Below are 11,225 nucleotides of genomic sequence, written 5' to 3'. Positions count from 1 at the left end.
AGAGGTATTTTGACATTGTGATTTATAGCCCTCTACTGTTTTTGGCAATAAAAATATGATATACTAAGTGCAGTATTTAATTGTATTTATCAATTACAAATCTGTGAGCATAATACCCGGATGAATAACATAAAACAGACGATTAACAAAGTAAGAAGATAAAAAAATGGCCAATAAAATACAAATTATAAATCTATGGAAAAACACAATTTTAACCTAAGATATTTTATAGTTCTTCATAATCACATTCTCACTGGACATTTTCTACATTTTGTCACATTACTACCAAAAGTTTCAATTTAAGTTTTCAGGGCCTTTTAATACCTTTTTATGGTGCAGAGTAGTGGAAAATGTCAAAATGGAAGGAAAATAATAGTTTCAAAAAATTTATAGAAAGAAAACATGACAAGTGTTTACCACTCTTTATTTTGATACCCCTAAATAAAGTGTCACCATTGCCTTCAGAAGCCAGCTAATTAGCAAATAGACTGCATTTATTTTCAATATAGACATTTGTTAAAATATTAGTAAACAAACAGCTTCACGGAGACCAGTGAACACACCAGACATGCCAGTCAGTTTAGGAGATGTTTAAAGTTGGGTTAGGTATAAAAATATCCCAAGCTTCAGTTATTGTTACATCTCAGGTTCATTTCGGTTCGTCCACAAAACAATAACAGAGTTTTTTTTCTCATGAGGCTTTATTTTTGCAAGTCCCCCAAATATACAAACACAAAACATTTAGGACAATATCACCATAAACAAGCACCAACACAAAACTAACCCCATACAGATAACATTTTCTTCCATCTTCAGTGTTTTCCATTGTTCTGAATTTCAGTGCAAGTAACTCGAGCTTCAAATAAACTATGAAAAAACAAACCCAAGGAAAACGGTGCGCTTACAAACGTCACCAGAATTTTACTGTAATTTCACAGATGTGCAAAACATATATAACAAGGCAGTTCACAAGCATGTATGACAGTAAAACACACACTGAAAAAGAGCTGCTACAGCTGAGGGTGTCCACGACAGCATTGGTCGCTCCGGTCATGACGTTGGAGAGCAGGAAAAACACCAGCTGATTCCTGCTGACGGCCTGGATGAGGCAGAGTCTCTCCACTTTGACTCCGCTTCTGGAAACCGGAGAATCCGTCTTCTTCTTCTCCAGAAAGCTCATGGACGACGGCAGAAAACGACAGGCGGATGCTCCTTTGGAGAACAGTATGACCATGTCGGCCAGACCTAGGAGGGACATGAAAAACAACGACTGAGCAACGCTCCAGATGACGAAGGGCAAATTAGCCGAGCGGCGAGAGACCGGCTCCATGAGTGTCTGACATGCGAACAAAGCGGCGTACGACAGCAAACTTCCTAGGGAGAGGGTGAAAAGCATCTTGAGGCAATCTTTGACTTGATGTCTTTGCTGCATCACGTAGAGTCCAATCTGAACTCCTGCTAGATAGATGGAAACATAGCCGGCTATGGAGAATATGCCCTCCTTGTTAGCGTGCACGAAATCCTTTGATCTGTCCCTATTGTGCATCAGGAAGGTCTTTAGTTCGGTTGTTTCCAGGGCGAACTGATGACATCCACTGATCAGAAGGGCAAAGAGCCACGGCTGTCCAGCTGGTAAAACAACCAAAAGAACAGAAGCTAGAACTCTGACGATGGCCAGCGTGAAGAAGAAGTTCCAGTGGATGCCATATTCCGTCACGTGCTCGTGATAGCCGGTCATTTTGATGCTCACCAGCCGCCCCAAGCCTAGAGCAAGCAGAGGCCAGACAGACTGGATCTGCTTCGTAATATGGCTCATCTTGGATCCCGTGACTTCCCTCCTCCGTGCCTCAGGACTGACAAGTGCGTTTGCAAAAACAAATGCCCCGACTCCAAAGTCCATAACCCCTGTCCCGTAGGTCTCCGTCTTCGCATATCGCCTCGGAAAGACGCTGAAGTCGACGGCGAGGATGCTGATGGCTGTTTTCACGTTTACAAATACTCTGAAGAGAGTCACGAAGGGGACCTGGTGGAACTGAACGCTGCACTGAAGGAAGTTGCTGACGATCTTCTGTGGCTGCAGAGCAGAGGACTGGAAGCTGGTACGACAGATGTAGCAGAGCACGCAAGCTGAAAGAAAAGTTAGGCACACGATGACCTGCAGAAGAACATCGCTGAGAATTGTGCATGATAATACGAGGGGAAGGACGAGCAGAGAAAAATCAAGGAGTAGATGGGAAATCAGTGGAAGTGGTAGCGGTAGAGTCCCTTTGGCTTGGTAGTAGAGGACTAAGATGAACGCTCTGTGGATGAGACAGACTGGAGCGAGAAACGATCCAAAAGTCACCTCTCCCAAACTGGTCCCATTGAGGTTACTCACAAACGCCTCCTTCACTTCCTTTTGAGCCATAATCTGCAAACATTTAAACACACGCAGTTTATTACAGGACGCAAGGGGCAGTGTATCCAAAAAACATCATGATTTTATTGAAACGGTCAAGGAACTTTCCTTTCATGATCTACATCTACAACTTTCACTATACAGCCCTCAGAAAAACCTTAGATACAGTCAGAAAGGGATCCTGAAATATTATAGAAGTCTTTGCAGTACATGAAACCATACAGTGTCGCCTGCTAAGATCATCTGTTCATATCCCAATTTGCTGATTTAGACTTCTCTGTACACAAACCTTAGCTTATTCGCCAAGAAACATACGCAAAGAGCAGTCAATGCGTAAGTTTTCACGTTTAAAACAGGCGCAAATAATGCCCTGCTCCCTAAAGCAGCGTCCTACATGCAAGCGACAACAGTCAACAAAATTATTAGTTTAATGTTTTTTGGAAACGTCAGAAACAGCAAGGTGTCCATTGACCAGCACTTACCACGACTTCTTCTGTTAAAGACGGAGGATGAATAAATACCTGTTAAACAGCATTATTATTTTTGCTGGCTGTGCAGAACCTGTTCAGTGATAGAACGTTTGCTCACTTCCGTATTCGCAACCCGTGATGCATTCAAGAGCACTGGGTTTTCTGGTACTTATTGAGGTGTTAGATTTTTACTTTAGTAAATGAAAGTTAAACTAATTTCTCTGCCATATAAACTAATAAAATAGCCAGAAATGTATAATAATACTAAAAGCAAACCTACTTGTACATAGTAAATCCCGCGGAAGACTTTGATATATGAAAAATAAAAAATATATGTCACGCTGTGGAAGTTTAAAAGGCCTTCGTTGGATGCTAAATTTAAAATACAGCTGCAAACTGAACCCGTATTAAATTAGAGGGATAATATATTTATGAAGTTGTACAGCGTTCAGTTTTGATTTTGCTTCAAACGAGCGGTTCCTGAATGGTCAGGAAGAGGGCGGGAATGACGTGTGGATTGGGAGTGTGGTCTGGAAGGCAGCGGGACAACCAGCAGAAGTCGTCCTTGAGTTGTTGCTGACAGCAGAGGAATAACCGAAGTAACGTTTTATTTGTCATAGAATAGCAACTCATTTGAATCAGAAATAAGGCCCAGAGGTTTTATTTTCAGGCCAGATACAGAGGACGTATCAAATAAATGAGTTCTTCCACCGACCGGCGGAACATTGCTGTGGGACCCAGGAATGGAGGGGCAGCGGTAAGTTAGGACCCGAACACAAGCTTTTCGCCTGGAGTTTATTTAGATATTTTTCTTTCTTTTTCTGAGTATATAAACTTATAATATGTTATGTTTAACCTAAACAACAGAAATCCGCACCTTCTCTTGCGTATGAACGCCAGAATTACAGTCATAAAGTTTATCTGTTTTTATTTAATTGAAGGACGTGTGTACCTGCGACCAATCTGCGCCTGATTGATAATATAAATGTGTATAAATGTAGTGCTTTGTGCTTTAGCTTTACCTCTGGCTGTCAGTGTGTCACAGCAAATATAAAGTTACTTTCTTTGTATTGTCCACACTTACTACTATTTTATAATAGACATTTCAAACCTTAGTATACATCCCATGTTATGTATGCTGATAATTACAACCTGTGCTGTTCTGTTTCCTAAATAAATGACTTCATGGCTCTAAAGTGGCGGTATTATGGGATGTAGGCTACCTACCAGAGGATTAAGTGTCTCTGAACACCTTGAACAGGTGGCAGTCTTCATAGGAAGGGCAGCAGGTTCAGGTCATATGGCAGGCGTCCATTAGTCAGGGCAAATTGTTTGTGACCGAGTTCACAGATTTCTAATGCATTTTTTTAATTCTAGAAAAAATTGAGGTTACAGTGTGCAAATGCAGTAGTCACATTGCATTAGAGATTCATGAATCAATCAATCACAGCTTGGATCAGCAGCTCAAATGCAGAAGAATGCAAGTCTTATTTTCCTGTTCATTAAATAAAATTCATCCAAACTAAGCGATGTCACAGACTATAAACACATCAGCATCCACATGTACAGTTTTTTTTAAAACTTAAAAATCAAATAAAAGGTAGGATGTTAAATTGCCTCACATGCTTTTTTGATCTGTAGAGTATTTTAAGTCTGGTTTTAAAATTACATCCCTCTATTTTTGATATTGAAAATAGTTTATTTCTAGTTATTTTAGATAATAACTTTAGATTCATCCTGATGTAAAAAAAAGCTTCTCTTTTAGCATAAAGCAAACAACAGCAATGTTTTCTATACAGATTTCTGCAAGAAAAAGATGATTAAAATCCAATTAATTGAATGTTTTAGTATATTAAATAACTTATTAAAAAAAGACAATAACATGCTCTGAAATGCCTGGATTTTAAAATGGAAAATTTGAAGGAACCCTGAATAACCCTTAAAGTCACAAAGATGTCACGAGTCATCGTTTTAGTTCTGCAGAGAGGTGTTTGTTTTTTAAATATGTCCCTCATGTTGTGGGAATAACAAGCATAATATGTACAAAACCACAATTGTCATGGGGTGCTGTGGTGACGCAGGGGCAAAGCACAACCCACATATTGAGGCTTTGGTCCTCGTGCCGGTGGTCGCAGGTTCAATTCCCGGCCTGGTGACATTTGCTGCATGTCTTCCCTCTCTCTCATTACCCTCTTTCCTGTCGAACTACTTTCAAATAAAGGCCACTAGAGCCAACAAAACCTTAAAAAAAACACAATCGTCCTCATTCATTTGGCTTCGACTGCATCAGTCCTTTTAGCAATTTCTCACCTAATCTTTCCAGGCAGGTGAAGGGAGTCACCCAGAGAGTCCACTCACCTAACCGAAGCCGAAATGATCCTTTGGAGGAGGACGTTCAGGCCTTTCTTATTGACGAAGACCAGCTGCACACTTTTGATGACCTCACCAAGGTGAACCCCGTGACTCCAGCAACAGGTACCAAGTGCAAAATGTCCAGCCGCTCCAGCAGAATTCAAAAACTTTGTCCTCGTCACGTCTTTCCGTGTAACGCCTAACAAGCGTCGCGCTTTCTGCTAGTGCTGAAATGCCTGCAGGCCAGGTACAGATTGAAGGTGTTTTACACCCACGCCGGCTGCACCTTGGTGGCTCTCAACCCTTTCCAGCCCATTCCAGACCTTTACTCTGTGGACGTGATGAAGGAGTACCACTACGCCACTCAGCCTCAGGTACTCACATCATCGCTGCCGAAGCTTTGTGCCGTCGTTGACCTGTTGGCTCTTATTTAAATATGGACTTTCCCAGCCCAGCTCAGAAGAAGACGGGTTCTTTTTAATTCCAGGAGTTCAAACCTCATATCTTTATTGTGGCGGAGGAGGCTTACAGGAACGTTCAGGGTCAGCTGGAGCCAGTGAACCAGTCGCTGGTTGTTAGCGGTGAGAGCGGAGCCGGGAAGGTAAATTCGCAAATAACGCTAATGCTATCGTGTCAAACAGATGTATAAAATATCAGCTTAGCTTTTTCCTTTTTGATTTTATTATAGGTCTGCAGAGTTCCCCTGCTGTTGTTCAGATTTTTTAAAATATTTTTTTGAGTCGCTGTGGGTCTGTCAATGATTCCCTTTGTTCTAGACATGGACGTCTCGCTGCCTGATGAAATACTACGCCACTGTGGCAGCCTCCGCCCAGGCCGTCAGCAGTCAGGACGCGGCGGAGAGGATCGAGAGGAGAGTGCTGGACTCCAATCCTCTGATGGAAGCTTTTGGTACGACAATAAACTATATATATATATCTACACTCCCCTTACAAAACTATTCATACGTTGCTCTTTCATAGCTCTAATTTTTTTTAAAATGCTGTCACGCTCCCACCACAAACTTTAATGTATTTTATTGAGATGTTGAGCATAAATGCACAGCACACTTTTCAGAATAAAATAAAATAAATTAAAAACCCTGTTACAAATTTCACAATAATTCTCTAAAGTGAGATTTACTGACGAGTCGTTCATCAGCGGCCTCTGTCTCCAGGCAACGCTTGCACGCTGCGCAACAACAACAGCAGCCGCTTTGGAAAGTACATCCAGCTGCAGCTGGACAGGTACCAGTTGGCACCTCCCACTTTTCAGACCTCACATCCTGTCAGCGGGTTTAGCTCACCCTGTCCGACTCAACTCACTTCCAGGGCTCAGCTGCTAGTCGGCGCTTCGGTGCAGACGTACTTGTTGGAGAAGACCAGGGTGGCCTGTCAGCCGGCCAATGAGAGGAACTTCCACATCTTCTACCAGGTGAGCTCCTGACGCCTGATGCCCGTGTGGTTTATTTATAAAAAAATTTTTGCCTATAGTGGTGTTTTTACAGAGCTGTGTGCTGTTTTTCTAGATGATGAAAGGAGCCACAGATGAGCAGAGAACAGACTGGATGATGCCACAGGATCAGGGTTTTGTGTGGCTGCCGAATTGTGAGAAACAAATTGAGGGTTGGTGTTTATTTTACTTCTATTGAAGCCTCCTAATAACGTATGTACAAGTAACTTATTTATTTTTTTCTTTTTTGTTTACAGAGGACGGTTTTCTTGAAACCACTGAGGCGATGGCTCACCTCGGAATTGATGCTGAAAGGCAAAGACAGATATTTAGGGTAAGAGTAACGCAATCTCTTTAATTAATCATTTGAATAAGATTCAATGTCAAGTAGCTTGTCTTTATAGGAGCTACTTTAGCTGCACTTTAATTAGTGATGCACCAATAAATCAGTCCAATTTCCTTAACTTTGGGAGATCAGTGATTGACTGATGTGTAGATGTGAAACTGATGTTATCCACTGGTTCTGTCTAACTCCTCAAAGGTTTGAAAATCAGCCACTGTTCTCCTTTTGGTCTAATGCACGGGTGTCCAAAGAGTGACTCTTGACTGATTTTGCACGGACGCGACTGCAATTTAATAATGACACAAAATTAGCCCCCAGCACAGGTGGTTGATGCAGATGGAAACTTTTTTTTATTTTTAATTGTGGCAGAAAGATTGCAGATAATTTAAGATCTTATTTTAAAAAAAAACAAAGTATTCATCTTTAAATAGCCGTACTTTTTGCATTCTTGTGCAGGGACAAAATCTATCCAGTTCCAAAGACAGTGACCTAAATCCAGCTTTTTTTAACTGACTACATTTTTACTATATCTCCAATAAAACCCTTGATAAATATTTATTTTAATAAGGCAAATCTACTAAACTCTTCTGAAGTTTTGACTCAGTTGTTTACACATCACCTTTCATTAAAAAACAAATCTGGCTACTTCTTTTGTTTAATTAAACTATTCACATGATTAAACGTTTTTACTAAGAATATAAAAAATTTTTGGCCCTCAGGATGCTTGATTTGAAAATTTTGGCCAATGTATCAAAAAGTTTGACCACCGCTGGTTCATGGACCACTCACCAGGTTCATGTAGCTGATAGCCATCCCACTAACGTAGAGACTTTGATACTGTATGTAGCAACTTTTCAGACTGAAAAAATCTGAATCTGTAGGTTCACACGTATCAGTAAAATTGAATAATGTTTTTTCATCACAGATTTTAGCGGGGATTCTGCACTTGGGGAATGTGAGTTTCTGCTCTTCGACAAGTGAATCCCAACCCTGCGACCTTGACCAACACTCTGAAGGTAGCTTTGATTCCACAGGTTGAATCGAACAAATGCTCAAAAGAAAGCTACAAATTTGGAAAGCTAAAATTAGCTAGTGGTTGATCATCATGAAGCATGTCTTTCTAGACTTCTTGCAGAGAGCCGGCGAGCTGCTGGGCGTCCCGGCGGAGGAGCTCTGTAGATGTCTGAGAGTGAGGACGCTGAAGGCGGGGAAGCAAAACGTTCTGAAGCCCTGTTCCCGAGCAGAGTGTGGAGTGAGGCGGGACTGCCTGGCCAAGGTCGTCTACGGCCAGTAAGAGCTGCAAGTTGATCATTAAGTAGCTCAGCAAAGTATTCATTGAAATTAGTCACCTTAGCATTTTAGGGTAGCATAAAGTAGGACGTAACTGTGAAGTGGATGATGTCAGACTGGATGCTGAGAGTCTGTGAGGAGAAATTTAAAGAGGCAGTATTATGAAGAATTAACTTTTTTGAGCTTTACGTCACGTTATGATGTTATTCCCTCATCAAAAACATACCTAGAGTGTTGCTTGATTGGTTGAGAAATCCTTTTATCTCCTGTGGCAACCATCCAGCTGTACAAAACGCCTGTGTAGATCTAGCACCGCCTTCAAGGCGCAGTTGCAGTTTTCAGGTGACCTAACTTCTTCCCTTTCTCGCGATTCCCCTCACTCAGCTCCTTCAGACTAGCCAGCAGCAATTAGCAAACACCTTGTGGAACAGTGCATCTGCTGGTCTAATTGTAGAAGCTACTTCTTCAGTGCAACGCTGGTAAAGTTGTTGTTAAAGGGTTAATAGAGGGGCCATGTCACTTCCTGAAGGCGGAGTTTCAGAAAGAGCAGGAGTTTCTTAAAGAGACAGAGGCCCAATTTCAAGCTGTTAAATTCTGAACATGAGTACATACTATCTATCACACTTTTTAAATTATTGTGCGAAAAAGAAATGTTCCACTTAAAAAGTAAGTATTGTACCACATAAAGTCCCAGTAAAACACTCTAAACTTAGTGGTTGTAAGTTGACGAAACGTAAAATAGTAGAAGTGGTGTGGCTAAATTCTCACCCCCATTTTAACATATCTAATGCTATGTTCAACGTTTTCCTTTTCCCCACCAGATTATTTGAGTGGTTAGTGACGTTCATCAACAGCTGCATCTGCGCCGGCCAGTCCAAATGGCGCAACTTCATAGGTAAAGCTTTATTCCCTCCGTCGGAGTGGGAATGACCCCCAGCTCCTCCACACCAGCTCTGACAGTCGTCTGTAATCCGCAGGCGTGCTGGACGTGTACGGCTTCGAGTGTTTTCAGATCAACAACTTGGAGCAGCTGTGCATCAACTACGCCAATGAGAAACTGCAGCAGCACTTTGTGGCCCATTACCTCCGAGCTCAGCAGGTAGAGACGTTCAGTTGTTTTTTTTTTTTACCACATGTCAGCAGGGATGCATTTGGACGTACGTTTTGGTATTTAAACGCAAGTGCTATTTGTTGCCTTTCCTCAGGAAGAGTACGTGTCAGAAGGCTTGGAGTGGTCCTTCGTTAAATACCAAGACAACCAGAGTTGTCTCGACCTTTTAGAGGGAAGCCCCATCAGTGTGTTTTCTCTTCTTAATGAGGTAAATTTGTTATTATTTTTACTCTACAGAGATTTTCATTGTTTGTAATGAGAGATGCGCCAGTCAATTGATCAGATATCAGAAATGTCCAACTCATTTAATCACTAGATAAAATCTTGAAAAATTCGGATGTTCTTCCCAGTTCATTAATTCCGTCTAAACGGAGTATTGCCTCCATAATTCAGTTCCTCCAGAATGTTGCCATGTTTTTTTTTTTTTTGTGTGATTGTTTCACAAAATAACGTTGCAGGAGATTGGTTAATTTTTAACCGATACAGCTTAATTTTTAAGCTTGATCTTTGCAATTGCATGATTTTACAAAAAAAGTTGACATTGCTGCTCACAACCTTCCCGAAAAAGATTTTAACACTGTTAATATTTATAGTGCAAATAACATTTTTAAGTACTTTCAGGAAATAATACAATATAAATAAAGTCATGCCCTTTCCTGGTTATTCAAGTTGACATGAACTGTATGAGGAATAGAAGCAAATCATCCGGAACATCGCAAAATGGTTTTTGCAAAAAAACAAAACCAAACAAACAAAACAAAAACATGCGTTCATCTTGCTTGTTTGGCCGTGAAACAGGAGGTTAAATTAGAAGAGGACTAAAGAGGTTGGTCAAAATTCAGCTGAGTTTCTGACTGATCAGAAAAGAAGGAAATACAGAAAACATTCAGGTGATTAGTCGGATTTACGGAGAAGTTGCCATTACTTTTGAAAATAGCAAATCCACGCAAAATGAAGAATAGTTGTGATCACAACATCGCATCTTCCTGGAGAATCTGAATTTTGAGGCTGTAAATGCGTCAACTTGGAGCATGCAGTTCAATCCTCTGAATAAAAGTCATATAAAGCGTTAAGGACTTTTGTTTTGATTAGTAAATGATACTTTCTTTCATTTTTGTTGAAAGTATCTTGATTAAAGAACCTACAACACACATGTGTTCTCTCTTATATGATGTAGACCTTTGAAAAAAATCAAAACCTCCAAGTTTTGCAAACAAATTGGTTTTGACCAGGAAAAGCCTGATCAGTGCTTCTCGAGTTTTCACATCCACATTCTTGAAAGCGGCGCTGCAGCCGACTGAACGTCAGGACGAATGCCCTGTTGATTTCTGTCTCGTCCTGAAGGAGAGTCGTCTGAACCGAGCCTCGGACTCGACAGCGCTGAGGGGTCGCCTGGAGAAGGAGCTGGGCGGCAACGACAACATCTGCTGGGACAAGTTCAGCAAGGTGCCACACTTCACCGTGGCCCATTACGCGGGCAAAGTCAGCTACCAGTTAGAAGGCATGGTGGAGAAAAACAAGGTAAGAGGCCGTCTTTTAGCTCCTGTTCAGACAGAGAGAGACCAAACCTGGTCGCGTTCACAAAGGTTTTCTCTCTCAGGACCCGGTGCCACCAGAGCTCATTGGCCTGCTTCAGAAATCTGACAATCTCCTTCTTCATGAGATCTTCTCTGACAAGGAAACTGAGATTCCTAATAGCAAAGGGCTCAGCAGAGTCACGGTGATCTCCAAGTTTAAGGTGAAACAACGAAAGCATTTATCGCCAATATGCTTGCTGTGGGTTGTGTTGTTTCTCCTGGAAAGTTTAACCTG

At 41.4% G+C, this 11,225-nt stretch overlaps 2 protein-coding genes across 5 annotated transcripts in view; one reads left to right on the top strand and one right to left on the bottom strand.

Annotated features, from left to right (window-relative positions):
• Positions 1-410: 410 nt before the first annotated feature.
• Positions 411-3,017, bottom strand: pigw (phosphatidylinositol glycan anchor biosynthesis, class W). Of its 3 annotated transcripts, none has more exons than XM_016668240.1 (2): positions 2,871-3,017; positions 411-2,410 (listed from the first exon to the last, which is right to left on the bottom strand). In XM_016668240.1, exon 2 carries the CDS (start codon positions 2,405-2,407, stop codon positions 911-913), a length of 1,497 nt encoding a protein of 498 aa, XP_016523726.1. In that variant the 5' UTR covers positions 2,408-2,410; positions 2,871-3,017; the 3' UTR covers positions 411-910. The 3 variants fall into 3 exon arrangements, with proteins under 3 accessions (XP_016523726.1, XP_007545848.1, XP_016523727.1); XM_007545786.2 differs by having other exon boundaries at positions 2,881-3,017; XM_016668241.1 differs by having other exon boundaries at positions 2,920-3,004.
• Positions 3,018-3,335: 318 nt separating this feature from the next.
• myo19 (myosin XIX) overlaps positions 3,336-11,225 on the top strand; it is a 12,497-nt gene continuing 4,607 nt past the window's right edge. Inside the window, exons 1-16 of one of the 2 annotated variants that reach the window (XM_016668239.1) lie at positions 3,336-3,625; positions 5,196-5,343; positions 5,446-5,594; positions 5,708-5,821; positions 5,997-6,129; positions 6,395-6,464; positions 6,549-6,651; positions 6,746-6,842; positions 6,927-7,003; positions 7,938-8,028; positions 8,137-8,302; positions 9,124-9,197; positions 9,280-9,401; positions 9,508-9,621; positions 10,758-10,934; positions 11,014-11,151. In XM_016668239.1, the coding sequence (XP_016523725.1) occupies positions 3,566-3,625; positions 5,196-5,343; positions 5,446-5,594; positions 5,708-5,821; positions 5,997-6,129; positions 6,395-6,464; positions 6,549-6,651; positions 6,746-6,842; positions 6,927-7,003; positions 7,938-8,028; positions 8,137-8,302; positions 9,124-9,197; positions 9,280-9,401; positions 9,508-9,621; positions 10,758-10,934; positions 11,014-11,151 (1,833 nt within the window). In that variant the 5' untranslated portion in view covers positions 3,336-3,565. The remainder of the gene's footprint in view (positions 3,626-5,195; positions 5,344-5,445; positions 5,595-5,707; positions 5,822-5,996; positions 6,130-6,394; positions 6,465-6,548; positions 6,652-6,745; positions 6,843-6,926; positions 7,004-7,937; positions 8,029-8,136; positions 8,303-9,123; positions 9,198-9,279; positions 9,402-9,507; positions 9,622-10,757; positions 10,935-11,013; positions 11,152-11,225) is intronic. The other variant, XM_007545783.2, reaches the window with a different exon arrangement.

This window comes from Poecilia formosa, unplaced genomic scaffold (genome assembly GCF_000485575.1).
Source record: "Poecilia formosa unplaced genomic scaffold, Poecilia_formosa-5.1.2 Scaffold14, whole genome shotgun sequence".
In the NCBI taxonomy this organism is placed as follows: Eukaryota; Metazoa; Chordata; class Actinopteri; order Cyprinodontiformes; family Poeciliidae; genus Poecilia; species Poecilia formosa.
This window is presented reverse-complemented; position numbering and strand designations above follow the sequence as displayed.